Genomic DNA, 25,747 nt, shown 5'->3' with positions numbered 1-25,747 from the left:
TTGATTGAGAATTAGTCTTTTTAATTTGTTTTAGTTTGTTTTCTATAAGGTCATCCCCATTTCATGACTCGGGTCATGTTTTTATTAACTCAAGTTGACTCGAACCCTTTTTGTGTTCTTTTTTTAGTCAATATTTCAATTTCAATTTCATCATTTGACATTAGTTTATTGGGATTGAGCTTCAAGATTTTTTTTTAATTTACTTTTTATGAGGTTCTTATAATTTCATGATCCGAACCACTAGTTTGATAAGTTAACTCAATGGACTCAAGTTTTTTTTCTTTTTCTAATTGATTTTTTTTTCAATTTCATCATTCATCATTGGGTTGATTGGGAATTAGGATTCGTGATTTATTTTGGATTGCTTTCTATAAGGTTATCTCAGTTTCATGACTCGGGCCACAAGTTTGACAAATTAACATAGGTTTATTCGAGTCATTTTTTATTTTTTTTTAATTGATTTTTTTTAATTTTATTTTTTGTTTAATTTTTTACAGCATCTCAGTATAGGTTGATGTTTTTATTTTGCGATCGTATATTTTTTTATCATGTAGTTAAATAAAAAATAGTTTTGGAAAAACAAAATATTCTCACCGGAGTCTATAACCTGGTTCACAGGTTTGACATGCTAGCCCGGGTTACCCGGTTCATAGGTTTGACGAGTTCACCTACTAGCCAGATATTATTTTTTGGTTTTTGGTCCGTTGATTGTTTTTAATAGTTTTTTTTATTTTATCCTTCAATATTGGATTGGTTGGGAAATAAACTACACTAGTTTTTTTTTTCTATTTAGGGTTATCACTATCTCAAATAAGTTTTTATTTTTAGGTTGGTGTTTAATTTTGTCACCATATATTTTTATTATATAATTAAACAAGTAATCTAAAAAAATAAATTATTAAACTCAATGGAGTCAATGACATAATTTGCTTTGGAACTAAGATCGATTTAAGATGTCATTATCTCAATAGTTTTAATGGAAAAAATATTATCTTGAAGTTTTGTTAAAAGTTAAGTCATGTTTTTACCGGTCATTAAGATTGCATTTTGATCCATGAAATAAATTAATTTAATTTGGGATAACTCTAGCGTGATTTAGTTTGAAACTCGAGTTAGACAAAGAGTTAGGTTATGAAATTTCAAGAGTGAGCCATTAAGTCAGGTTTAATAACACAATCAACAAAATCTTCATGCTTTTAATATTTTTTTATATTTTTTAAAAATTATTTGACCCACGGCGAAGCTTGTGTCAATAGACTAGTTAATTACTAAAAGAGGTCAAACACCAAAGAAAAAAGAATAAAAATAAATTAATCTCAAATTAAAGAGATGATCTAACAATTAAATTTTTTATCAAAGGAAAAAAAAACAATAAGATTCGATTTCTTTAAATTACAGAATGTCCAATTGAGGTTTTAAAATAGCAAATGAAGAATTAAAAATTTCACAGATTAACCTTAGTTAATTCGGATAATTTTTTTTGGGTCCTTTGTTAAATTGAATTTATTTTTCAATTTTATCTTTTAACATTAAGTTTTTTGTAAGATTATCATAGTCTCATGATATGTTTTGTTTTATTTTTTTATAGGATTATCATGGTCTTATGACCCAACATGCGAATTAGTTAGTTAACCCGAGCTGGCCTTAATCGATTCAATATGTTGTCGTCTGGGTAGTTATACAAAAAATTTCATCTTGAATATTTATTTTGAGACAAATTACGTATTTACCAGTATTTAAATTGCTTTTAGACTCGTCAAGTTGACCATATTATATTGAATTAGCCTCCACATAATTTTTTTTATTTTTTAATAAAAAAATATTAGTAAAATTTTAATATTTTTTTTACATTAAAAAAAAAACAATTTAACCCGGACTGTGACATGGCGAATGATGTAATTAGATATCTGCATGGACTAAATTGACCGGTTATATTAAAGGAGCGGGGAAAACAAAAGAAAAGAATAATCGAAGGTGAAATCAGCATGTATAAAATATCTTCAATGAATCGTATTCCCCAATCCAATCAACATTGTCCTTGTTAGCCACAGATTGAATGCCCTTCTGCTTCAAATGAAAGTCTACATGCAGCAGCTAAAAGATCGGTCAGGCCAATTAATGCATATCGGATCTTAGCTGGCACCGAGAGCATAGAGAGGAAATTCCTTTTTTTCTTTGTGCATAAATGAAAATGAAATATCGTTGGAGAGATGGGAACAACGGGCAAATTTTACATTCTCACTGCCACAAGACATTGACTACGTTGAAGGCTAGCCCCTAGCTACATATCCTCACCGTGCTGAGTGAACTGAAGGTGACGGATAGGTCCCGAACTCCTGCAAACATTATTAACCAGACCAGTCCCGAAGTCACCAGTCCCGAACTCCTGCAAACATTATTAAGTCCCGAAGTCCTCCTGCAAATTAACATTATTAACCAGACCAGACCAGTCCCTTCTCTCTCTGACATCAATTTGTTGGAAGAAGATGGTACATGTACAGTTCTTTTTCCCCCCAGGAACTGAGAGCACTGGAGCCATGAATATTTAGCGTGTTTGGCAGTGTGGTTGCGGGTGCTTTTCAAATAACTTTTCGTGCCGAAATACATGCCAATGATGTTTTTTTATTTTTTAAAAATCATTTTTGACATCAGCACATCAAAACGATCCAAAAAGTACAAACCGCACTCAATTTTAGCAAAAAAAAAAAAAAAATTCAAATTTTCACAAAACACAGGTAGAAACGCACTACCAAACGCTCAGGAGCCAATCTCTAAAAAAACAAAGTGTTGAGAGGTTATGTCTGGTGCATAATTTGCTGTGTGAATTAGTCTACACCTCAAATCATTATACGGGTTATAAAATTAATAATTATATAAATTTTTAATATTTATTATATTAATAATTACAAAATTAAAATATAAAATTATAAAAAAATTAATCTTTTAATTTCAAACTCTTACCACTATTAACATAATTAATTATTGGTGGTGTACGATCGGGATTTAATATAGCTTCTATAAATTCAGCAACCCTATTGATGAAGTTTTGGATCGATATCACTGCAAACTGAAATATATTGCACCTAATTAATTTCACAGGACCCACATTCAGAGTAGATCATGTGAGTACTGCAATCAGTTGTTGGGGATTGCAGAATTAACACGAGGGATTTTTACTCTTGAATGTGAATGAAAACATTAAAACAGTGTTTTTTTACAGTTTTGTTTTTCCCATGAAAATAAAAAATTAAAACTCACTATTTAAATCTTTTAACAATAATCATTATTCATCATTAAATTAACATATAAAAAAACAAAAAGCTAAAAATTTAAAATTAATTAACTTCAAGAGGCTATTTTGTATTTTCACATAGATTTCTTTTTGTTATTGTCAGGTTAGATAAGAAACAATTTGGTTTTTAAACAAATATATATAAAAATTAATGAGAGAGCAAAAAATAAAAAATAGCTGGTATGAGCAACACAAAACAAACTTTTGAAATAATAAGAAAATATAAACAAATTGAATAATTTTTCATACATCATCCATCATCTTAAAGATGAAAGAAAAAAATATGAAGTTGTAGCTCATGTGTTTTTAATATTCAAATACATAGATAAATTTCAGCTCAAATCTTTAAAGAGTGTTTTGAATTATGATACAGAATATGTTTTTAAATAATTTGTTTTTCTTGAAAATGCTGACAAACACCTCCTTAGTTTTCACACGCATAATTCAAGAAAGGCCGGCTTTTCTTTTTTGGTGTTAATAAGACTTAAGGGCAGCTTTCTTCCTTGAAGAAAAATCCAGGCCCAACATCAGTCGAATAAAAAAGCCCAACAATTAGGCCCTTTCCTTTCTACCTCAACTAAGCCGGGCTCTGAGTGGTATTTTCATGTTCTTCCTCCTCTGTTCCAGATTTCGATTCCTTTTTTGGATCTCACAACCCGAAGACGAAGAGAGACAGAAGTTGATAGAGAGATGACACTGTTTCACTTCTTCAACTGCGCGATTCTCACCTTCGGCCCTCACGCCGTCTATTACTCCGCCACTCCCTTGTACTCTCCCCTCTCAAAATAGTCTTTTTAAATTCCAATAATCATCTTGCAGAAAACCCATTATAATTTCTGATTTATTTTAAATAATTTTCTGGTAAAATTAAATGTTTACAGGTCTGAGTACGACACACTTGGTACTTCTGTTAAAGCTGCTCTTGTTTATCTTGGAACTGCTTTAGTTAAGGTTTGTAGAGTCCTTTAATTATGGATTTTATTAATTTTAATTCATTGGTGGGATCTCTTAGCTAAGATTTCTTTTTATGTATGTTGGCAGCTGGTTTGCTTGGCAACCTTTCTTAAGGTGTCTGAGAATGATAGCTTTGATCCGTATCAGGTGCTCTTTTTTTATGTAAAGATTAATTTTTGACAATTTTGAAGTTGAGATGGAGCAATTTATATTTGTCTTTGATTAGCTGAATTTTGATGTATAAGAAGGCTAGAGAGTGTTAAAGAGGAAATAAAATGCTTAGACATGAAGGTAATGAAAACTGATTGTGTTGTATTACGATCACCAAAGATATGCTTGTGAGGCTGCTTATCAAGTTTTGTGTATGAAAAATAAAAACTTTCCTGGAGCGATGATAAAAAAAACAGTGAAAGGAGAATGATGTAGCATTTAATATCTTTTTACTGGCCTTCTTTTATAATTTCTTGTTTTAAATTCATCATATCGTTAAATTTCGCTCTTGAGAGGAGTAACATGCAAACTTATTTTCTTTTCACGCTAGTTGTGCTTGACTGCTTGCTCTTAAAGTTTCTCCTGCTTTCTGATAAGACTTGTATTCTGATTTGGGAATCACCTGTCGCTAACACCGCCTATATGCAGGAACTACTGAAAGCACTAATTGGATTTATCGATGTTGCTGGGCTGTACTTTGCCTTGACTCAATTGACTCATAGGAACATCTCCCAAAATCATAAATTTCAAGCTGTTGGACTTGGTGAGTTTAACTTGTCTAAGTCATATCATTTGAATGGCAACATTCTTTTCCCTTCAAAATTAAGCTGAGTTACTGCTTTGAATTGATACTGAATTGCTTCTCCAGAATCTTGCAACAGATTCTTTTATAATTTCTTCAGAAACTTATGGCCTCAACTTGTGGTATACTTCCTTAAGAAAAAAGGGTGCAGAAAACCATAGTTCAAAAAATAGCAGTTGAGTTAGGGCGCTTTTTTTTATTATTACTGTGTGTTAGTTTCAACTGTTTCCCTCATTTCTTCATGGACATTTGTCCTTTTCTTGATCCTTTTCCTCTTGTTGATCCTGATCCTTCGGAAATTTTTCAAACCACTGTGTTTTTTTTTTACATGAAAAATATAGAAACTACAACTGGTTTGTGCTGCTGTAAATGATAAAGAAGAAAATTAACGGTATTGTATTTATACATGTTGCAAATCTTCATAATCTCTTCTATTCATGCCCGCATGCAAAAAGGAGTTGTGATCTCATAAATCCATCCTCATGGTTTTCTTTTCACTTGGCCTTAGTTATGCGAGCTTAATCTTCATAAGCTTTACAACATTATTTCCCCATTTGCAGGATGGGCTTTTGCTGATTCTGTTTTACATAGACTGGCACCTCTATGGGTGGGATCTAGAGGACTAGAATTCACATGGGATTACATTCTGCAAGGCCTTGAAGCAAACGCAAACTTGGTATGTTTGTTTTCTTGCTAATCTCTGTTACTGCTCGTCAGATAATTTGCTTAGATTAATTTGAAACTTCAAAAGATAAAAAAAATTGGGATTATACATGTATGATATTTGCAGTGGATTTTTCTGTATGATATTTGTAGTGGATTTTTCTTCTCATCTGTGAATTTCAGGTGTTGAGTATATCTCTTGCTGCTTTGGGATCTCTGATGTGGCTTCGGAAAAATAAACCCAAGACTTTGATTCCCATCATATATGCATGTGCGGGAATTGTGGCAACCATGCCATCCATCACAAGGTTTGCTACTCATCCTTCGTTCTTTGCATAATGTCAAAAGGTCATGTTTGTGTGTGCACGCGATATTTGAGCTATATAGCAATTTAGAAAAATGCATTAGATTCAACAGTTACCCTATGATTGGAGGGTATCAAAAATCAGAGAGGCTGAACACTAGGTGTTTGTGTCAATTGTTTCTTAAAACCTTGTAAAATTTGTTCTTGGAAACTGTGTTCTCTTTGCATGTGTAATGAAATTGCATTTCATTACAACCCCAAAGATGATAGCAAAAAGAGCATCATGAATTTTGTATGTTTATGGTTTCATTCTTCTGTGTCTAGAATAACAACTTGCACTGAGCTTATTCTTTCATCCGTCTTGCTAAATTATGGCTTTTGCAGCTACTTGAGAAGAGGATTGGGGTGGCATTTTCCTAAGGTGGTAGGCTTTGAACTGTTCACCTCTCTGATGATGGCTTTTATTAGCTGGCAGCTCTTTTCTGCATGTCAAAGACCCTCTTCTTGAGGCAGTCCAGTAGCTTCTCTAACAGCAGATAATTGGCTGAAGAAAAAGCTCTTGAAGCATATTGAAAGAATTCGCTGATCATATTGCTGTTAATTATCACTGCCAATTGTTGCCTCAAGAGGCTGTTGTGTTGCTTTTAAATTGCAGTCTCTTCTATATAACCTTTAGAAATTATTGAGAAACAATTTTGACTTGCACTGGACTTGGTCTTTTTCCTCCTGCCATCTGACTCAAGAGTGATTCCTAACACCACGGAATTAGTTGCTCTCTATATTGTCCTGAGACTTGCTTGTCCTAATGACTCAACAGGAAGGTTTGAAGCCTTGGCATTCATTTATTTCACTAGCTCAAAACGGTGAAATTGAACTTTCGCCTTGACAAGCGTTCAGAATGATAACAAAACTTGCATTATCGGGTAATTGATTGTCTTTTGTAAGCTTGTTACTTGTTCCTAACCCGACAAGTTGCACCTTTTTTTTTTTTTTTTATCTCGGGTAAAGGAGTGGTTTGATACACATCTTAAACAATACACTCACTCATTTCCCTCGACCCACGCTTCAGTTCGGAGGAGTACAAATCCAACAGCAACCCCAAAACAAGGCCGTTCATGATTGCAGCAATCCTGAATATCTCACCCACATCACTGCATTTAGAGGAGAGTGCACCTCCAACTCTTCCGTGCGTATTTGATGCTGCTCTCAACGAGCCAACCACTTTTGCAAAGCACTGCTCGGTGGAGACCGGCATGCTCAGAGCAAGGACACTGTTGCTGGCTTTTAGACCTCCATAGGGATTCGTTCCTACAATGTCAACCACCTTGTTCGTTCTCCTGGGAATCTTGCTGCCAAAGTTCATGACTGCACGGGTTATCGTTGCAGGAGCAAAGGCAGCTGCTGCTGTTGCCATGTCTGAAACGAGCACAAGTTTGGAAGTTACATAGCTTTCGAATTTAATAAGCTAACTGCATTGAATCAGAATTGCCAGATAAAATGTTGAAATTGAAGGAGGGGGTTAATGGGATTGCCTATATCTTGGATTGGAGAAGCTTGCAAGCAAGAAGAGAGAGTCAAGAAGGAGCGTTTTTGTAAAGGGATGAATTTAGATAAGGTGAGAAATACTATGGATAGGAGCCACGAGGAGAAAGTGAAACCAGAGCCATAAAGAGGCAAAGCAAATGCTAACGTTTGTATACTATAGACCATACAAGCCCAAGAAAGAGCTCGTCACTGGGCACCATTTTTTGTTTAAATAAGGAGCCCTTGGCCCCTTTCCCCTAAACTCAGTATATAAACTTGCAATACACCATAGTGAACATGGACAAGGGCCCATGCAACCCATCATTCTTTCTTATCAAGCTATCGTGACTGAGCTCAACTGATACCTGGGCAAAAATACGTGTCAATTGTGCATTAGAATGAAAGAAGAGCGTGGCAAAGCTAACCAGATGTTCTTCCACACCCCCCCCCCTAATTACTGGATAACACCTGAACGGGAATCTAACCAGAAGGCAAAGTTACCTTTCCCCCCATCATACGCTGAACATATTGGTCATCAAAGGTCCTACATGGATTCAACAGAACAAAAGCGATCGATCTATGTCAATGGTCATAGATCATAGAAAGAACCGAGTAGGCATGGCAGACAGCGATGAGTTGTAATAGCCTTACGCCAACTCGGAGACAAGTCAGCAATTGTTATAGCTTACAACACTCGGAAGTTTAGCTAAATCTCTACATTAGTCAACAACTCAAATCATAAAAAGATTTGGGTAGATGACCAGTGTGCCTAGCTTCATCCCTTGATGATTCACAAATGACCTTCAAGGTCGCTAGAGAACACGAAAGATACTAACATCGAAGACAATAGAATTGTTCACTGCGCTGCTAGGTTCAAAAAGGCACACATCAAACTCCTGTAATTTGTTATCCAAAGCAAAATTCCTCCACCCAGAAGAAAGCCCTCCGCTGTTCTTAGATTTACAATATAAAAATTTGGTGTTCCGCGTATTTTCTTTCATGCGAAGAATCACGTCTTTCTTTTCCAGAGTTCTGAAATATCTATTCGCCCATCCTGAAGGGATTACCTGAATGAAGTAGCATCTTAAGTATAATAAGACCTAACTTCAAAGCTGCCTATCAATCCTGACACTGGAAACAATTTACAGTTACCTCTGGATAAAAAGAAAACAGGGACATTGAGATGAAATAGCAAGAAATTCAAATACATGATAACAAAGGAAGATATTTGTACCATGTAAAATTTCCTGTATACATGTGTTGGTTTCATAACCACTACGAAGCCCTCGTTGGATTGTGCTGTTTGTGCTAACCGCAATGCATTGAGTTTGTCTTCCTCTGTTACCATCCTTCTACTTGATACATATGGCGCGTTGATAGGTATATGCTCAACATCTGACTCGTTTATAAACCATAAAAATTTAAGAGGCAAGATATTCCATCAACCACCCAATTCTACGCATCTAGCAACACAGAGACACTTCATTCATTAACCATACATCTAACATCTATTAAAGAATAAACAAAGGACTTGATAACATTATAACTGGTAAAATGGCGAAAATGAATGAGGAGGTTTATTGATAAAATAAATAGAAACAAACTTCAAAATAAACGATAAAGAAACCTTGAAAATACCGAAGAAAAATATTTCAAAATACAAAAACTGCCGGTGTCAGTTAAACAATATTAGGAGAAACACATACAGAAGAAAAAAAGTGAACGCGAGCAAGCAACTTGTGTGATTTTCCATTAGGAAGGCAAGCTTAGAAGATGGATGCTTAGCAAGGCGCTGGATTAACCAGTGATATTTCCTACACCGAGAACACCGATAGATAGCTACCAGAACAAGTCTAGTTAATGCCCACCGGCGGTGAGCCATTATTCATTCATTACATGTAGAAACATTCTAAATAACAAAATTACGAGTACTTACCAGGTTTAGTTTCTGTTTCCTCATCAGTAGAAGAAGGTTCTTCATATCTCACACTCTGCCTAGTTTGGGTCGGCTTACTAAACTTGATTTCCCTCCGAGTCTTTTTATTAATAGCTTCTGAGATAACAGTGTTTTCTACAGGTGTTTTGTAAATATAATCATTTGCAGATTTCTCTGCAGTGCCTCCAAGACTATCCTGGGGGCAGGCAATAGTAACTTCAGCAGAATCTTCTACAGTTTTCCTCTTTGCATGGACAAAACTGTCACGTTCTCGGTGCCCACATTTTCTGACAAAATATGAAGCTGCCTTCTCACACAAGCTTTGTCCATCAAAAATTAGAACTTCAAAACATGACTCCCGGTTGTACTTGAAGATCAACAAATCTTTTTCCAGAAAATGGTCCTTTACAAATTCTTCCCAGCCATTTTTGAAGAACATGGTGTCATCATCTGTGGTCAGTTCAACTTGCCAAGTACCGCCACTAGGACCTTTAAGAATTACATTTTCGGGCAATTTCTTTTTCAAATGATTAGAAAATTTTTCAGGGATCGGCTGCAATTTAAACACAGAGTGGCAATATGGCCAACTATGATTTAGCATCATGAATAAAAAATATATCAGCCATGATTACATATCATTCCATATCCTTGGTGAAAGTTCAAAATATTAGTTATAAAATAATGTCACATAAACATTTAAGTTTCTAGAACATCAAATTTATTGAGGCCAAAATAGAATAGTCCAAGGATCCAATGGCTAGAATCCAGATGCATATGAAACGTAAAAGGTAGCTCAGAAAACAGTAAGGAGACTAGAAGGAAAAGAGTATCCACAAAATGATTCAAACAAGGGACAGCAAGGACCTAGATATGAATCACGTTACGCATTTCAACAAGCAGGATTGCTAGTTTTTGGCAAGGGGCCGCGAAATTAAGAAAAGGAAGAAAGTTATTTTATTCAATCCTTTAATGCATCAAACTTTTAGGGAGTAAAATTTAGTTCGGTTGAGCACATTTCAACGGCAAGAGCAGAATATGTTACTCATTTATAAACTTAACATCACTATATATATATATATATAGACAAGAAACTTTGCCAGCATTAGTGAAATTAGCCACTTTTCCCAACTCATTTTCATGCAAATGTTACGAGACAAAACCAGATAAACCCTGAAAATTCGTTTAATAATGGGCTATTATCGCATCGTGACAAAACCACAATTAACTAAAGAAAAAGACAAACCCCTGAAAGCCTAAAACAAAACCATGATAGGAAATCAGACAAACACCTGAAACCCTAAACCCATAGGCTCGTAGCTAAGAAAACTTACAAGATGATGACCAAAACCAGCATCGAGAATCTGCGAAAAATGGGTGCACTGGAAATGGGTCCAATACAGTTCCTCTTCCCAGCTTCTGCAATCTTCACATGTTTCTTCTCCCATTCCCACTTGCTGAACTTACCGCTGTTCTGGATATCAGAAAGTGACTAGAATGAGCCAAACAAATCTTCAAAATTAAGAGAGGCTGTAAATTTATTCATAATTACTTTCTTTTACTGCAAACAAACAACATTATGGGACTTTTTACGGTTACACAACAACCACCACTACTACTGTCTTTCGTGATAAATGCTTTCGATAATTTTGGGTAAAAAGATAAATTACTTTTCAATAAAAGATAGGAGGGAGAAAGTGTGAGAAAGATGGACAGCGAAGGGGACAAAATTTTGTAAGAACTAACCGAACGAGAAGTCAGTGCAGAGAGAGAGAGAGAGAGTTGCATTGACAAGACAGGGACATGAAACGAAGAGCCAACACGTGTTTCTCGCTCGGATCCTTGGGCCTTGGATTATTCGTTCGGAATCCCTGCCTGTCTCTTTATTAATTTCAATGTGTTTTTTTTTTCGACCTGTTTTTCGACTTTTGTTTTTGTTTTCTTAGCAAAGTTAAGGGAAAAAATAATAATAAATAACATTTGAGAAAAAAAAATTTTGGAGGTCTAGCAAGTTTCATGAGTTGTAAATACAATTTACAACACGTGAGTCCTATGTATTATTTGTTAGTCGTATTTCGTGGTTGTAATGTGCAACATGAGATGTAGATGGCATCTGTTATTTAGAGGCTATTTGAAATAATAATAAAGGTTGTTTTTTTAAATATTTTTTATTTAAAAATATATTAAAATAATATATTTTTTTAAATCTATTTTTAATATCGGCATATCAAAATGATTTAAAAGTACCACAAAAATTAATTTGAAGCACAAAAAAATTCAAAATTTTTTAACCACGCTCCAAAACACCCCTTGATTCAAAATTAAAACCTAGAGAGCCTCGGTCTTTCCTTTTATTTTCTTCTTTCCTTCTTTTTTTCTCTCCGTACAGTAACACGACCCTCCTTTATCCCTGCCATCAGCAACCTTCCTTTCTCTCTCTCTCTTCCCATCGCAAAACACACTCATAATAGCACGAGATCACCCATCTCTCTCTTTAGCCCCAGATTATCAGCCATCTCTCTCTATCTCCATCATGGCAACTCATCTTTTTTCCAGCCAAAACAGCCACCACTGGTCACCATCACCACCCATATTCTATATTTAGAGGTATATTGAACATTTCCCCTCTATAAATTTGATGTAATTTATGCTTAATTTATGTTGATTTGATTTTATTGAATGTTAGGGTTTTGAATTAGAGATTAAGTTCATTAAATATAATTTAAGTTGTTAATTAGGTTATTTTGTTAAATAGTCAATGATTTTGGGTAGTTATTGATTGTGAATTAATAAAATTATTTTGAAAAAGTCAATGTTGATTTAGGTTAAATTATAGATTATACCGAATTACATATAAAATAATAATAATAGAAATGAAATACATGAATTTGATTGATAACTTTGTTATGGTAGTGAAATTTGATGAATTTAGGTGTTTGCTGATTAATTTGATGAATTCAAGTTACTGTTATGGTTTTGTTGATAAATTATGCACTTTGATTAACTCTAAGATATTAATAAATTAGAATTGTATTTTTGTTGTGTTTTTTTGATAAAAATGTCTAGTAATTTAGGAATATTATGCTTTCATGGTAGTATCATTGTCAATACCGACAATGGTATCACTTATAATGGAGGAAGCCATGAATTTCTAATAACTACATTAGATATGTCTTTTAACAAGTCATCTAGAATCATATGAATTTCTAATAACTACATTAGATATGTCCCTTAACGAGTTATCTAGAATCATATGTGATTGACTTGACTGGAATGTATGTGAAATAAAAGTTGAAATTACTTGGAGAATGTTGCAAACTGAGATCAGTCAAGTTTGTAATATCGGTGTACCAATCTGTAGTGATGGGAAATCAATGTTAATTGTGATATCCCACATCGAAAGCGAGCGTCCAGAGCCAGGGCCTTATAAGTGGTGTTGGTTTCTAACATGTTGTACGCGTTTTGGGGTCATGCGTGGCTACCAAAAACAAAACCATGAGGGGGACCTAAGTGGAAGCCCTGGACATGGGTGGACTGGGAGGTCCAAAGCAGACAATATACAACATGTTGGGCCAGGCCGTTACATTAATTAAGAGTGTGAACTCAATGTTTGGGTTTGCGAGGATTAATGAGATTAATAAATTGGAGCTCTATTTGAATAGTTGATGAATTAGAAGTTGGGAAAAAAAATTCAAAGACAAGTCTGAATGTGTTAATGCAGTTTAAGAACCAGTTTGTAGATGATATTTGCGTAGATGATATTATCAAAGGTTTAATTCATGGGAAATTTCAAAATTGAAAGAGCCACACATATATTGGAATCCTCTTGTTTTGCAACGCCATCGTTAGATTGACTCAAATCTAATTACTAAGTTTATGTTGACAATTATAAAAAGAGAGTTAAGTATGAGTATTGCAATTATTCAAGGTACTATAGAGAGGGATTATGGGCATGAAATCACCTATTGGAAGGCATGGATGGTTAAACAGAAAATATTGGAGCGATTATTTGGTACATATAAAGAGTCATTTCAAAACCTATCTAGAACGTTACTGGCATTTAAAGATTCAAATCCAAGAACAATTATCACTTGGGATCATAAAATGATTTATGGAAATAAAACAATATTTAGGAGAGCATTTTAGGCATTTAGTGCTTCAATTGATGGTTTTCAATATTTGCGTCCTCTAATTAGTATTGACGATATTCACCTTTATGGTAAGTAGAACACAAAGTTTTTAAGGAGCAACATTCAATGATTGATGTAGATACCTACATGAGATGGTATCTACCCATTACGTGTCATTTCATTACCCCTACGTGATCATGTTTCCCGAGGTGTCCATGCAATCTGATGATATTCTAGACAAAATTGATTGGTAGGTAATATTATTTTACATACAATATTTATTAAATACAATTTTAATTTTATTATAGATGATGACTACTAATTGTTTTTTAATGTATGCAAATATTTTCATTACTTAGTATAAAAGGCTTAAAAAGCAACAAAGATTATTTGTGAATGTGTCGATGAGATAAGATGTATTATGGTTAACACTACGCTCAATTTGTGTCGTGATGGACTTCAAGAGGATGAGGAGCTTAAGCATTTTGAAGTGGCATTAGCAGAAAATGAGATTGCTTATTGTGGGAGTGTTGGGGATGTTGGTCCATCCACAAGCATTCCAGACCAGTCCACGAGCGTCCCAGGCTCATCATTGAGCGTCGTCTTAGGCCCATCCATAAGAGTCCTAGGTCCATCAATGAGCTAGGGTGATATTGATACGCCTCACATTTACATGGATATTACAGATTTGTCCTCTAGTTGGACGAGTTTTGATGATGCTCCGGACTTGTTCACGAGTGCTTCAAACTCTTCTTCGAGCTGAAATGATTAGTAGATATAGTTACATGTTATTATATGTTATGAGAATTATAAATAGATCAGTTAGTTTAATTTTGATAAAATATTATGTTATGTTAATTGTCAGTCTAATTTTATTATTTATGATTGAAGATGTTTTGTGTTGCTTATGTGAATTGTGTTTTGATACTGAAAAACTGGTTATTTGAATTGTGCAAATTGTTGTTTTTCTTGGGGTAAGGATTTAATGGTAAAAGAGATTTTTTCAGGATGAGTCTGTTAGAAGCGTCTCAGATCCTTTCTGTGACTCGAGAGTCGGAGATGCTATGTGCAACTCGATCAAGCGTGCTTAATCCCTAAATATTTTTTGCATATTTTATTTTACTAAAATTATTTTTTAATTATGCTAAGTACCCAAAAGACTCCTATTTTTCAAAGAATTGTTTTCTTAAAAATTATTAAATTGATATTTTTAACTGTCTTTTAATAGTTTTAGACGTGCTAATATAAAAATATAAAAATATTATTTTAATGTATTTTAATTAAAAATAACTTTTGAAAGACACATTTTATTGCATTACCAAACACACTCTACACTGATATTTTTTGTTTTAAAAATGTCATCGCTTTAGGATCTCTATGTTTTAAATCCAAGAGTTGAAGTAGGGCAACTCCTATTAGCTTTTATCTTGCTTGCTTGGAACTTAATCAAGTTAGGTCTCACATATTGTATAGTAAATTAGTTATCTGATTGATGCTTTGCCATGGGTTGAAAATTTTTATTTTTAATAAGAAAAATAAAAAGCAAGCTTTTTTAACATGTGTTTTGGATAAAAAAAATTATCATAAATTGAAATGCTTATGCACGCATCCAATTAAATATATCAAAATTTAATAAAGAGATAACTAATATTAAGATATTTAATCTCACAACATGGTCCATGTACTCGGTTTTGTTTAATAACTGCTTTTTAGAATAATTATTTTATTTAATCAAATGATTATCCATGCCAATAATAGGTAAAAAAAGTCATTAACAAAAGCGAGTTGAATAAAATATGAAGCTTAACTATCAAACAATCCAATATTGAATGGTGAAACTAAAAAAAAATAACAAAAAAAAGATTTAGATTAACCTATTATCTATTAATAACAATCTAAATGATCTACAAATATATTTATATGATATAAATATATATTCTGGTTAGGGGGCGGGTTTCAGGTTAAGGTTCGATAATATCAATATCATATCCATTATCCATATAGTAAGGTAACTATCTAAAAAAATATTCACCTATTCAGGTCAAATTAAGTCTATATCCATCGAATTCAGATTAAATTGTCATCTCTATAAGGAAACACTCAAAATATTTAATTTGTAATTATTCATGTCTTTACTTGCCAAAAGACTATTACAATATTTTATATAGAAAAAACTGAAAAACCGTTGTAATATTGAATATAAAAAATAAATTAGGAAAAATATTTCTTCAAATAGAAAAAAAATTATAATAAATAATAGAAAAATAAAAATAAAATAGAATTAACTAAAAAATATTTATCTTTTCTTAAAAAACTCCTACATAATTTTTTGGCAAGCTTTTAAATGGAAATATTTTATACCTTTCACGTCAATGTAGAATTCAATAAATTTTAATCATAATAAATAGTATTAATCTTACATTCTGAATCTTTTATTTTGAGGGATTTGTGGAACTGCGAGAGTTTTTTCGTTTCTCTAATATAATTTCTTGATATCACGATGAGAAACATGATTTCCATTCTAATTAATTGAGAATCATGATCGTGTAAGATTTTTTTTTTTAAAAAAGTAGTTCACAAGCTTGTAATATGTTGCAGATAATTTTTTTTTACCATGATAAAAAATATATAGGTTATAAAAAAACTATTTAATATTGTTATTAAATCTGGCTTAACATGTCAATTTTCAAACCTTCTAATTGGATTTCTTTTCTAACTCGAGTTTAAACTTAAATTATATAAGAGTTGACCTAACGTGACCTAGTCGACTTAATGAATTTAAATACAATCCGTTCGACTGGTAAAAAAAGTCTAAGAATAAAATTGAGAAAAAAAATAAAATTGACATAAAAAACCACTCGACCTAACTTTTTACCTAACTCAAATTTAAAATTAAATCATGTGAAAGTTGTTCCAATATAACACAGTTGACTTAACCAGTTTAAAGGCAACCCCATCGCTCGATAAAAACAATTCTGAGGATGAAAATGAAAAAAAAAAGGATAAAATTAACAGGAAATAAACCTCTCAACTTGACTCCTTGTCTAACCTAGGTTTAAAATTAAATTGAATGAAAGTTGACTTGATACGACTTAATCAATTTTGCCTATCTAAAAACAATTAACATTATATTTTTCAATTCTTTTAGTTTTGGACGAAATCACTATAATGTTTTTCAAGTCTTTTAGTTGTATTATGTAATATTTCAGTTTTTATTTTTTTAAATGTTACAAATTATATTTTAAAAATAATTTATTTATCGATAATGATCCGATCCTTTCTAGGAAATTAACCCAGCTATAAATTTTTCGAGGGTTTATTTTCCGTTTGTGCTCTATCATTATAGTTTTTCCGATGGTAAATTGTATTGTCAAATACTATACAAAATTAATAAACGTGGCCATTGAAAAAAGAAAGAGATAGAGAAAAATAAATAAAGAAAAGGGCCATAAACGTGGCCTCCGATTAGCCCACTTGATCCCCAGGTCCGTTTGTTGACTTCCAGCCTGAAATTGGCTCTGTATTACAGAGCCGGGGCCTTCATTGATGGAGAAAGCAAGCCAGCCACTGCAATACAAGCATGGAATCCACCAAATTAAACATTAAGAAAACATCACCATTTGTATTTACATACAATATATCACAAACTCATCTACTCAAGTTCATACAGAAAACTTTCAACTGCCAAAGCTAAATCCATTAGTCTGGAATACTTAAGTTGATAAGAAAACAGTTAGCATAAAACAGTCCAAACGAATTGTGCGATCATGCATGGCCCTGCGATTTTTTCTCGTCCTCTTGTGAGGTAATTGGACTTGCTTCTTCGACGACACGAAAGATGCTGACATTCAGGATAATTGGGTAGTTTACCAGGTCCAGAGGTTCAAATACGCACACATCAAATTCATGCAAATTGTTGTCCAAGGCAAATTTCTTCCACCCAGCAGTCAGCCCTCCGTTATTACGAGACTTGTGATAGAAGAATCTGGTGTGCCATGCTCGATCTTTAAAACGTAGAATCACATCTTGATTTCCTTTAATGGGAAGATGTGTAGCTAGCCATGCTGAAGGAATTGCCTGCATGAAGCAACACAAAATATAATAAACAAGATCAAAATTCTGCGTTTTCTATGCAATGCCAACTGTTGCAGCAATTAGCATTATGAGACTCAAAACATAGAAGGAAAAAAAAGAGCATATGAATTACAAAGGAAAAAAAAAGGCAATACATGGTAGAAGGTAGGATACAAGTCAAGAAAGAAATGTTTACCACAAAGAATCTCCCATACACATGTGTGGGCTTCATGAGTACAAGGAAACCATTCTCGGTTACGGCTCTTGCAGCCAATTGCACTGCATTCCTTTTCTCTTCCTCTGTTACTTCCCTTCCTTTCCTTGCATGGTGCACAGTATCCACTGGTTGGCCTAGGGACTGAACATCTGAAATATTCATGAATTGGAACTATTGGAACAATAAAAACTCATCAATCTAACACTTTCGTGCATCTAGCAGCAGTACACTTCATTAAGCACGTTAGGACCACATGTTAGTGGACACACACCCTGAAAATAAATAACAAGATGGACCAGAATGTTTCCATCAAATGACAATACAAATAAGCAAACAGATTGACCTCGAACATGCTCTGCAGAAGACAGAATGAAAGAGGCCTAGAGGGGAGCTCTAAAGTAGAAGATATAGTACAAGCAATCTTCTTAAGAACAAAAATGTAAAGAAACCTACCAGGTTCAGCCTCTATTTCCTCACGAGTAGAAGGTCCTCTACTTTTGACAACACGCCAGTATTGAACAGGCTTGATTGACTTAATTTCCCTCGTAATTTTCTTCTTACCAATTGGGGAGATAATAGGCTGCCTTAGTGGTGGTATCGTGTCAGAACCATTATATGTACACTCCTCCTGTTGGGAACCTCCAACAACATCCTCTTCAGTGCCCTCAGTTGACTTGATTCCCCTACAGATTTTCTTGTCAGTAACTCGGGAGACAATGGGTTGCCCAACTGGTATTGCATCAGTATCATTGTCTTTAAATTCCTCAGGTTGAGAACCTCCAACTACACCCTTAGGAGAGGCATAAACAACTCCAACAGAACTTTTAACAGTTTTTCTTTTTGTTCGACAGCCATTGCCACGTTCTGCAGATTCATATTTTTTGACGAAGTATGGAGCAACCTTCTCACACATGCTCTGCATATCGAACATTAAGACATCGAAGTCCGACTCCCCATTGTACTTAAAGATCAAGAAATCATTCTCTTCAAGAGCATGGTCCTTGACAAATTCTTGCCAACCATGATTGAAGAATAGGGTATTATTGTAGGTTGTTAGTCCAACTTCCCATGCAGCCCCACTAGGACCTTTAAGATTCACAGTATCAGGCAACTTCTTTCTCAGATGTCTAGCAAATATTTCAGGGATAGCCTACAATTCCATAAACAATTAGAACCTCCACCTTTAAGGAAAAATTGATGGATGCAAAGTAACAGAAATATGCGAGCTGATTTCAATCTCTCAACCACCAAAAAAAAAAATATTAAATCTATAAGTTGGTTGCATTGTCGATTCTGGTTCTTCCAATAATCTATCAATTCATTATGCATCATTTTAAAACACCTTGATAAATAAATGCAAATCAAATTTTTATGAGCATAAGTATATATCTCTTGATCTACATGGAAGTTAAAAAGTCCAGAAGAAAAGGGGGGAAATCTAAAATAAAAGTTTGATTATGATTGTTAGTGGAACTAGTTTCACCAAATCAAAGAGGTATAATTTATAGAGTAGCTTGCAATGTAGACAAGATTATGAGATCACCCTTTAGTTACGAAACAAAGCACAATCCGGAAAGACTGAAGCAAAGCAGCATACCAGGCGTTGATCAAATCCAGAATGGAGGAACTGAGAGAACTGTACGCACTGGAAATGGGTCCAATATATTTTCTCTTCCCAGCTCCTGCATTCCTTGCACGTCTCTTCTCCCATTTCTGCAAATATACGTAGAGCTCTAAAATCAAGATTCAACACAAGGCGTGAGTGAATTCAAGAACACATTTTTGCTAACGTAATGCAAGATATCAAAGAGTTTCAAAAAAGTCCAAAACTTTCCCAAAGAAAAGAAGAGTGGAGACAAGGGCGGAGGCATGAATGGGCTCGGGTGGGCTCTAGTCCAGTTTAAGATTTTATAGTATTGTTTTACTAGTTTTATGTAAGAAAAATTTATAATTCTTAATTAAAATATTAAAAAATTCTGAAAATCTACGTGAAGCTTTCTAATATAATGTTTTAACTTGGTTTAAAACTTCATAATTTTTGAAGAAATTCAGAAATTTGATAAAAAATCACAATTTAACCAGGTTTACGTTATTGGGTGTAATTTTCAATCCGACCATCAGATTGAGCTAAACTTTTACGAGAGATCTTAAAATATATTGAATAAAATCTAGTTAAAATTTTAGGATGAACAGAGTTTGGTAGTGCTAACAAAAAAAACATCAAATAAAAGCAAAACGACTCATTAAGGGTAATTGTTTACCATTAAAAAATAAAACAAATAAGTTCTAACAATAGAAGCAGAATAGAAAAAGAAAAAAAAAAAGCTAGAGAGAAAAAGAGAAAAGTAAGGGAAAAACATAAAAAAAAATTCCAAGAAAAAAAAATAAAAAAAATGAGAATAACCTTGTAAACTTACAAAGTCCAACTTATAAAATACTAATTTAAGAAAGAATCAAGTGAAGAAAGGAGGAATTGAGAGAGGAAAAAAATTTAATTACTTTATTTTTCAGTTGACATGAGATTGTTATTTTATCTCGATTGAGTGATTGTTATAATATCGATTCAAATTCGATTATAAAATAAATTATATTTCACAAAACATCAAAGGATGTAATTTTAATAGTGAGTTTATTTTCGTTTTTATTTTAATTTTATATATTTTTAAATTTTTTTTTTAATATTTTAAATAGTATATTTAAATTAAAACTTTACTGTAAACTTTAAAAATTTATAACAGATAGGAAAAATTCATGGCCCTTGAGTTATTGAGTGGAGAGGAGAGGACCCACCAAAATAATAGAATAACCGAAGGAAAGCATAGGTGTACCAGAGAAATGAATTATAAATGAAACAGAAAATTATGAATAATTAACTTTCCGACAGGGACACCAACCACTAGTGCTGCTTTTGATAGTAATAATTAGTGTTTTTTCCCGTAAAAAGTAACTTTACGGACTCTTTTTTCAGAAAAAAAAAAAAAAACCTTCTCCTAACTTTTACCAGAATTCATCAGAAAAAAGTAAAAGCATTACGGGAAAAGAAAATGATTTCTTGCTCAAAAGATTTTATTTTTTAAAGAAGTGAAGAAAAATTCAAACAAAAACCGATTGCCTTTTTCGTTCCTTTTTTTCATTGATTTTTTCTTTCAAAAATAGCATAGTGAAGAAAAAAAACTAAAATAACAATTGAAATAATAATTTCTAAAATAAAATAGTTTAATGAGTTGTACATGTAATATATCATGCATGTCTTAAATTTTATTAGAAAATAATATATTGGGATATAACCTAATAGTTTAAATTATTAGGTTTAATTAATTCTTTAACATGATATCAGAGTTTTCATAATCAAATGATCACGAGTTTGAATCTCACTATCTCCATTTATTTTATAAAAAAAATTAAGTATAAGGTAGTGTATACTTATACAAGTTTGAAACCCAAAAGACTTTCACTTAAGATGATGTGCTAGAAAATAATATAAATAATATATTGAGACATCACCTAACAATTTAAGCTTTTAAATTAAAATGATTCTTTGATACATCTTACATGTACAACTTGCCAAAAAGTGTAATTTGTTTTTATCACACAAAATTAAGTTTAATTTTTTGTTTCTAATGGGTGTGTTATATGGTCCCGCCGATGAAACCAGTAGTCGCTTTTAAGCACTCATGTGCCTCATAATTAGTTTTAAATTTAATTTTTTATATGTATTTATAAATTTATATTATATGGTCATAAAAATATTGCCATTAGATCCAATATTTCAGCTTCTCATTCTTTCTTTTATTGCTTTTCTTTTATCTTTTCTATCTTCTATTTCAGTTACTGTGCCATCCCATTTTTTCTTCTTTTTTCTATATAAACTGCCATTTGATACTTAAATTTTAATATTTAGTTAACTTTAATTCTATATTTATGATCATTTTATCAATTAAACTTATTTTTATTTAAGTTGGGAAAAAAATAACTATTTTTTTTTTAATTTTTAGCAATCTCATTCAAAAATAAATACTAATTTTAGTTGCTGTTGTTATTGCAGAAAAACAAACACGAATGAAATGATCATGATAATAAAACTAAAATTATCTAAATATAAAAACTTAGTAATTAAATGAAGAAATGAGCTAGTAAAAGAAAGAAAAAAATTTGGCCTTAAGATGCGCAGGACCTGTGAGTCATAAGTCGCATTGATTTGACCTACTAGAACTACCTAACCTTTCTAGTTTGGAAATTAATTTTTTAATTAAGCTATTTTAAGTATTTTTTTTTTTAAAGCTCCTTTTTTCATTAAGGTGACTTTACTTTTTAGTAAGAAATGGAGATATTTTACAAAAGGGACGCGATAAGTTTCTTGATTAATTTAAAACCTTAGGTATCGATTAGAAAAAAATTCCCCACAGTCCTACCATTCAAATGTAAATAAATATCCAGAAAGACTACAGTTTATATATATATATATATATATATATATATATATATAATTGATAGCATAGTGATGCGTTAGAAAGACAAGACAGACTCGTTAAACGGCGAGCCCACCTCTCCCTACCTAATAGCATCTCTGATGGAGAAGCTAAATGGATAGCTAAAAATAAAAAACTAATATTTTAACTTTTCTTTGCTTGTTTTGCACACTTCAAGGGGAAAGCCAAACAAAATGCTAAAATGGCTTTTCTCTCCCACAAATGCTATTCCTACATATCTCTTCAAAGAGCCAAAACCAACAAAGTGGAGCCACTAAAAAAATAAACCAATTAAATGTAGACATGTGGAAAAAAAAGTAACATCAAATTTATTAAGAAATAATAAGACACTTGTTTCTTCCACTCCAATATAAATGGCTCTTCAAATGGCTTTTTTCCATTGGAATAAATATGGTAAAAAATGCTATATTTACACTATTCAAAATGCTATTTTATCAATTTAGCTTTTTAAAATAGCATTTTGCATTGGAGATGCTCTAACAAGCGTAAAGGCGTTCTGGCATTGGAACGATGCTGAATATCCGCTCCCTGTAGCGAGTCAGCCATCCGGGTTCTGCCTTTCCAGGAACAGAGGTACCACGTCAAGATAATAGATATTTTAATTATATTAATAATTTATTTGTTAGTCTTAATGAATTATAATATAGTTTTTAGTTTTCTATATAGATTATGTATCATTGATGGAAAATGTTTACGTCTCAAAAGATTTTAATTTATTTTTTAAAAAATATTTATTAAAAACAATGCATACTTTTACTAAAAAAACAACATCAAGAAATAAAAAATAAACCAGAATACTTGATTTGAAAAAAAGAAGTGTATGTACTTAATTAACCTAAAATAAAAGTCAGGATACCAATATTAATTTAAGGGCAAATTGACAGGGTGAACAGAAGCACTTAATTAAAAAAATTTAAAAAGCTCATGTAATAAGATTTATAAAAGCCGTGAAGTTAGTGTTCTACAAATTACACTCCTCCCCATAAAAAAACATATGTCCGGTGAAAGCCGACCTCTTCCATGCACCTCACGACGGAGGATCATTGTGAGACGCTGCTACAAGAGGTAATCATTGGATGCTGGTTTTCGACATGGATGATTCCCCTATCTTGATAATTGTTGTCACGAACAAAAGCTATCCATCCTCCATAAGAAGTGTGCAATGCTCGCCCTTCTGATTCTGGGAATGAATTCACAGTCCAGCATTCCCCTTGTATGCTGCAAAGAATGATCTCTGTTGCTTGCAGAAAACCGGTGGGGTATCTTCTGCACACAGTGGCAATAAAGATTGTCAGGCATCAATCTTGACAAAAGATTGCAAAACTGGAGAAAGAAACTCTTGACATGTTGCAGTTTGATTTGTCTAACTATTGTAATTTCATTAGGTTTCTCGCATCTTCATATTTGTTTAGGACGTGAGGTCATGGAGCACCTTAGCTAGATTTCATCATCAATCACGAATATGCCAGCAGACATGAACATTGAAGACACAAGGAAAAAGAAAAGCACTCACCAAAGTATACGAACCACTAACATTGAACTACCTCGTGATTCTAACAAAATTAGGAAAACCAGAGGTGAAGGACTTTGCTGCTGCTTTTTCATCAGTGCTACCAAACTTCTCAGTTAATTAAAGATACACTACTTTTCCATGAAACCAGGCATCATGACCTTGAAAAATCTTACAATGGGAAGCTACCCAACCCATTCAGAAGATCACTACTATCTACTCATCCAGATTGTGTGATGTTGAAAAAAAAGGGAACCGGAAATTTTCTCCTGCCGGATAGCTAGGCTGCTCGTAGCAATAAACATGATTACTGCATATCATAACTTGATTTTTTACTATATTTTATTAATATATTTTTAAAAATCCAAAAATATATATATTTTTTATATACTTGTATTATTTTCAGTATTTTTAATGTCTTTTCAAAAAAAATTAAAAATTTAAAATATATTTTCAACACGTTAAATTATTAACACGTCAATTTTAAAAATTATTATTTATTTTTATCATCTAGTTGGTGTTCACATTATTTTTTTTAAAATATCAAAATACAAGAAAATAAAAAAATAAAAAATATATATATAGAGACAATAAAGCCAGAAATGCAAAGAAAAAATAAAGTATCAAAGTGTTTTTTATTTGTTTGGTTACCAAATTTACTTAGAGAATAAGCGATGAAAGAGATAAAACTTTTGCCTATAAATAATAAAATAATTAAAAAAAGAGAGAGAATTAATCAGAAAAAAACACTCCACTCTCTAAAAATACCAAAGTTTAAGGAAGGTATTTGTGTTTTTTTTTTTTTAATCCTCGAACTCATCTCTCCTTCTCTCCCAAAGAACAGGTCTCTCCTTCTTTTTTAAAGCACGAAAAAAAAAAACCCATCTGATCGCATTCTTGGTCCACACTGTCACCATCAGAGAAAGAAAAAAACAATAGCATTTAGCTCATTTAATTTTAATGAGTATACAGTCAGATATTAAATTTATTTTTTAAAGATTAACTGTTAGAGTTTTATAAATTTTAAAATTATTAAATACTTATATAGTTATTAATTTTAAAATTTATAAAATTAATTAAAATATATTCAAACTAACCCAAACATCTACCTTAATAAAAATAATAATAAAAAACAATAGCATTATGAAGCCAATCCTCACCATCGGTGTTACCAGCAGCGCCACCTCCTCCTCCCAGCAGCGGTGTCCCTCTTAGCTGTCAAAACACACCTACACCAGTTGCCGAGCTTCAATCTTTTTCAACCACCACAATTGCCATCAATGCCATTGACGACTCCAATAACGATGAGCATCACCCGAAGCAGCAGCTGTTTCTCCACGAGAGAACCTTTTTATCTTCCAGCAGCGGCCAAGTCTTTAGAGAGGGAAAGGTTCGACGTACCAGTAAAAAGAGAGGAGGAGGCCAAAACTTCAACAGAGCAGATCTCCAATCTCAAATAGCGTGAAGGTGCACCACTGATCTACAAGTGACGAGGGAAAAGAGATATTGTAAATCCCAGTAACTTCCAAACGGGAAAATAATTACTTAAAAAAAACTTGGGGTAATTTAGGGTGAAAATCCAGAAAAAAATAGATTGGAATTGTGAATAAGTTAATGTATAAATTTACGCGCGCATAATACAGACTTGATCATGTAAATTCAAACAAAAAACGGTGAATTAGATCCAAGGGAAATTTTAAGATCTTGCATGAAAGTGTATTATTAATCTTGGATTAATTAAAAATAAAATTGTGTATGAAAAGTTCCGTGATTGAAGAAAAACACATTTTCCCTTCTTTATAAGTAGTCAGCGTTTACAAGAGGGGGGAATGAGACCTGAAAAACTTCTCTTCATTTCTTCTC

At 32.7% G+C, this 25,747-nt stretch overlaps 3 protein-coding genes, 1 long non-coding RNA gene and 1 pseudogene across 4 annotated transcripts; 1 reads left to right on the top strand and 4 right to left on the bottom strand.

Moving 5' to 3' along the window:
- Positions 1 to 3,891: 3,891 nt before the first annotated feature.
- LOC7462908 (uncharacterized) lies at positions 3,892 to 6,714 on the top strand. The gene is made up of 7 exons (XM_002302415.4): positions 3,892 to 4,059; positions 4,174 to 4,243; positions 4,334 to 4,393; positions 4,886 to 5,000; positions 5,600 to 5,715; positions 5,886 to 6,010; positions 6,391 to 6,714. Exons 1-7 carry the CDS (start codon positions 3,983 to 3,985, stop codon positions 6,512 to 6,514), a joined length of 687 nt encoding a protein of 228 aa, XP_002302451.1. The 5' UTR covers positions 3,892 to 3,982; the 3' UTR covers positions 6,515 to 6,714.
- Positions 6,715 to 6,823: 109 nt separating this feature from the next.
- Positions 6,824 to 7,969, bottom strand: LOC7462907 (uncharacterized; annotated as a pseudogene).
- Positions 7,970 to 8,162: 193 nt separating this feature from the next.
- LOC18096308 (B3 domain-containing protein REM16) lies at positions 8,163 to 11,194 on the bottom strand. The gene is made up of 4 exons (XM_024594319.2): positions 10,798 to 11,194; positions 9,467 to 10,019; positions 8,765 to 8,925; positions 8,163 to 8,597 (listed from the first exon to the last, which is right to left on the bottom strand). Exons 1-4 carry the CDS (start codon positions 10,909 to 10,911, stop codon positions 8,343 to 8,345), a joined length of 1,083 nt encoding a protein of 360 aa, XP_024450087.2. The 5' UTR covers positions 10,912 to 11,194; the 3' UTR covers positions 8,163 to 8,342.
- Positions 11,195 to 17,083: 5,889 nt separating this feature from the next.
- Positions 17,084 to 19,758, bottom strand: LOC7483754 (B3 domain-containing protein REM16). Its single transcript, XM_002301169.4, has 4 exons — positions 19,482 to 19,758; positions 18,338 to 19,034; positions 17,864 to 18,033; positions 17,084 to 17,670 (listed from the first exon to the last, which is right to left on the bottom strand). Exons 1-4 carry the CDS (start codon positions 19,593 to 19,595, stop codon positions 17,359 to 17,361), a joined length of 1,293 nt encoding a protein of 430 aa, XP_002301205.3. The 5' UTR covers positions 19,596 to 19,758; the 3' UTR covers positions 17,084 to 17,358.
- A 3,519-nt stretch (positions 19,759 to 23,277) lies between these two features.
- Positions 23,278 to 25,598, bottom strand: LOC112326480 (uncharacterized). Its single transcript, XR_002980058.2, has 2 exons — positions 25,045 to 25,598; positions 23,278 to 23,640 (listed from the first exon to the last, which is right to left on the bottom strand). It is a non-coding gene; the product is annotated as an uncharacterized LOC112326480 (long non-coding RNA).
- Between the last annotated feature and the right edge of the window lie 149 nt (positions 25,599 to 25,747).

The sequence above is a fragment of the Populus trichocarpa genome, chromosome 2, assembly GCF_000002775.5.
Source record: "Populus trichocarpa isolate Nisqually-1 chromosome 2, P.trichocarpa_v4.1, whole genome shotgun sequence".
Classification (NCBI taxonomy): domain Eukaryota; kingdom Viridiplantae; phylum Streptophyta; class Magnoliopsida; order Malpighiales; family Salicaceae; genus Populus; species Populus trichocarpa.
The sequence above is the reverse complement of the archived record's forward strand: the minus strand, read 5'-3'. Positions and strand labels throughout refer to the sequence as shown.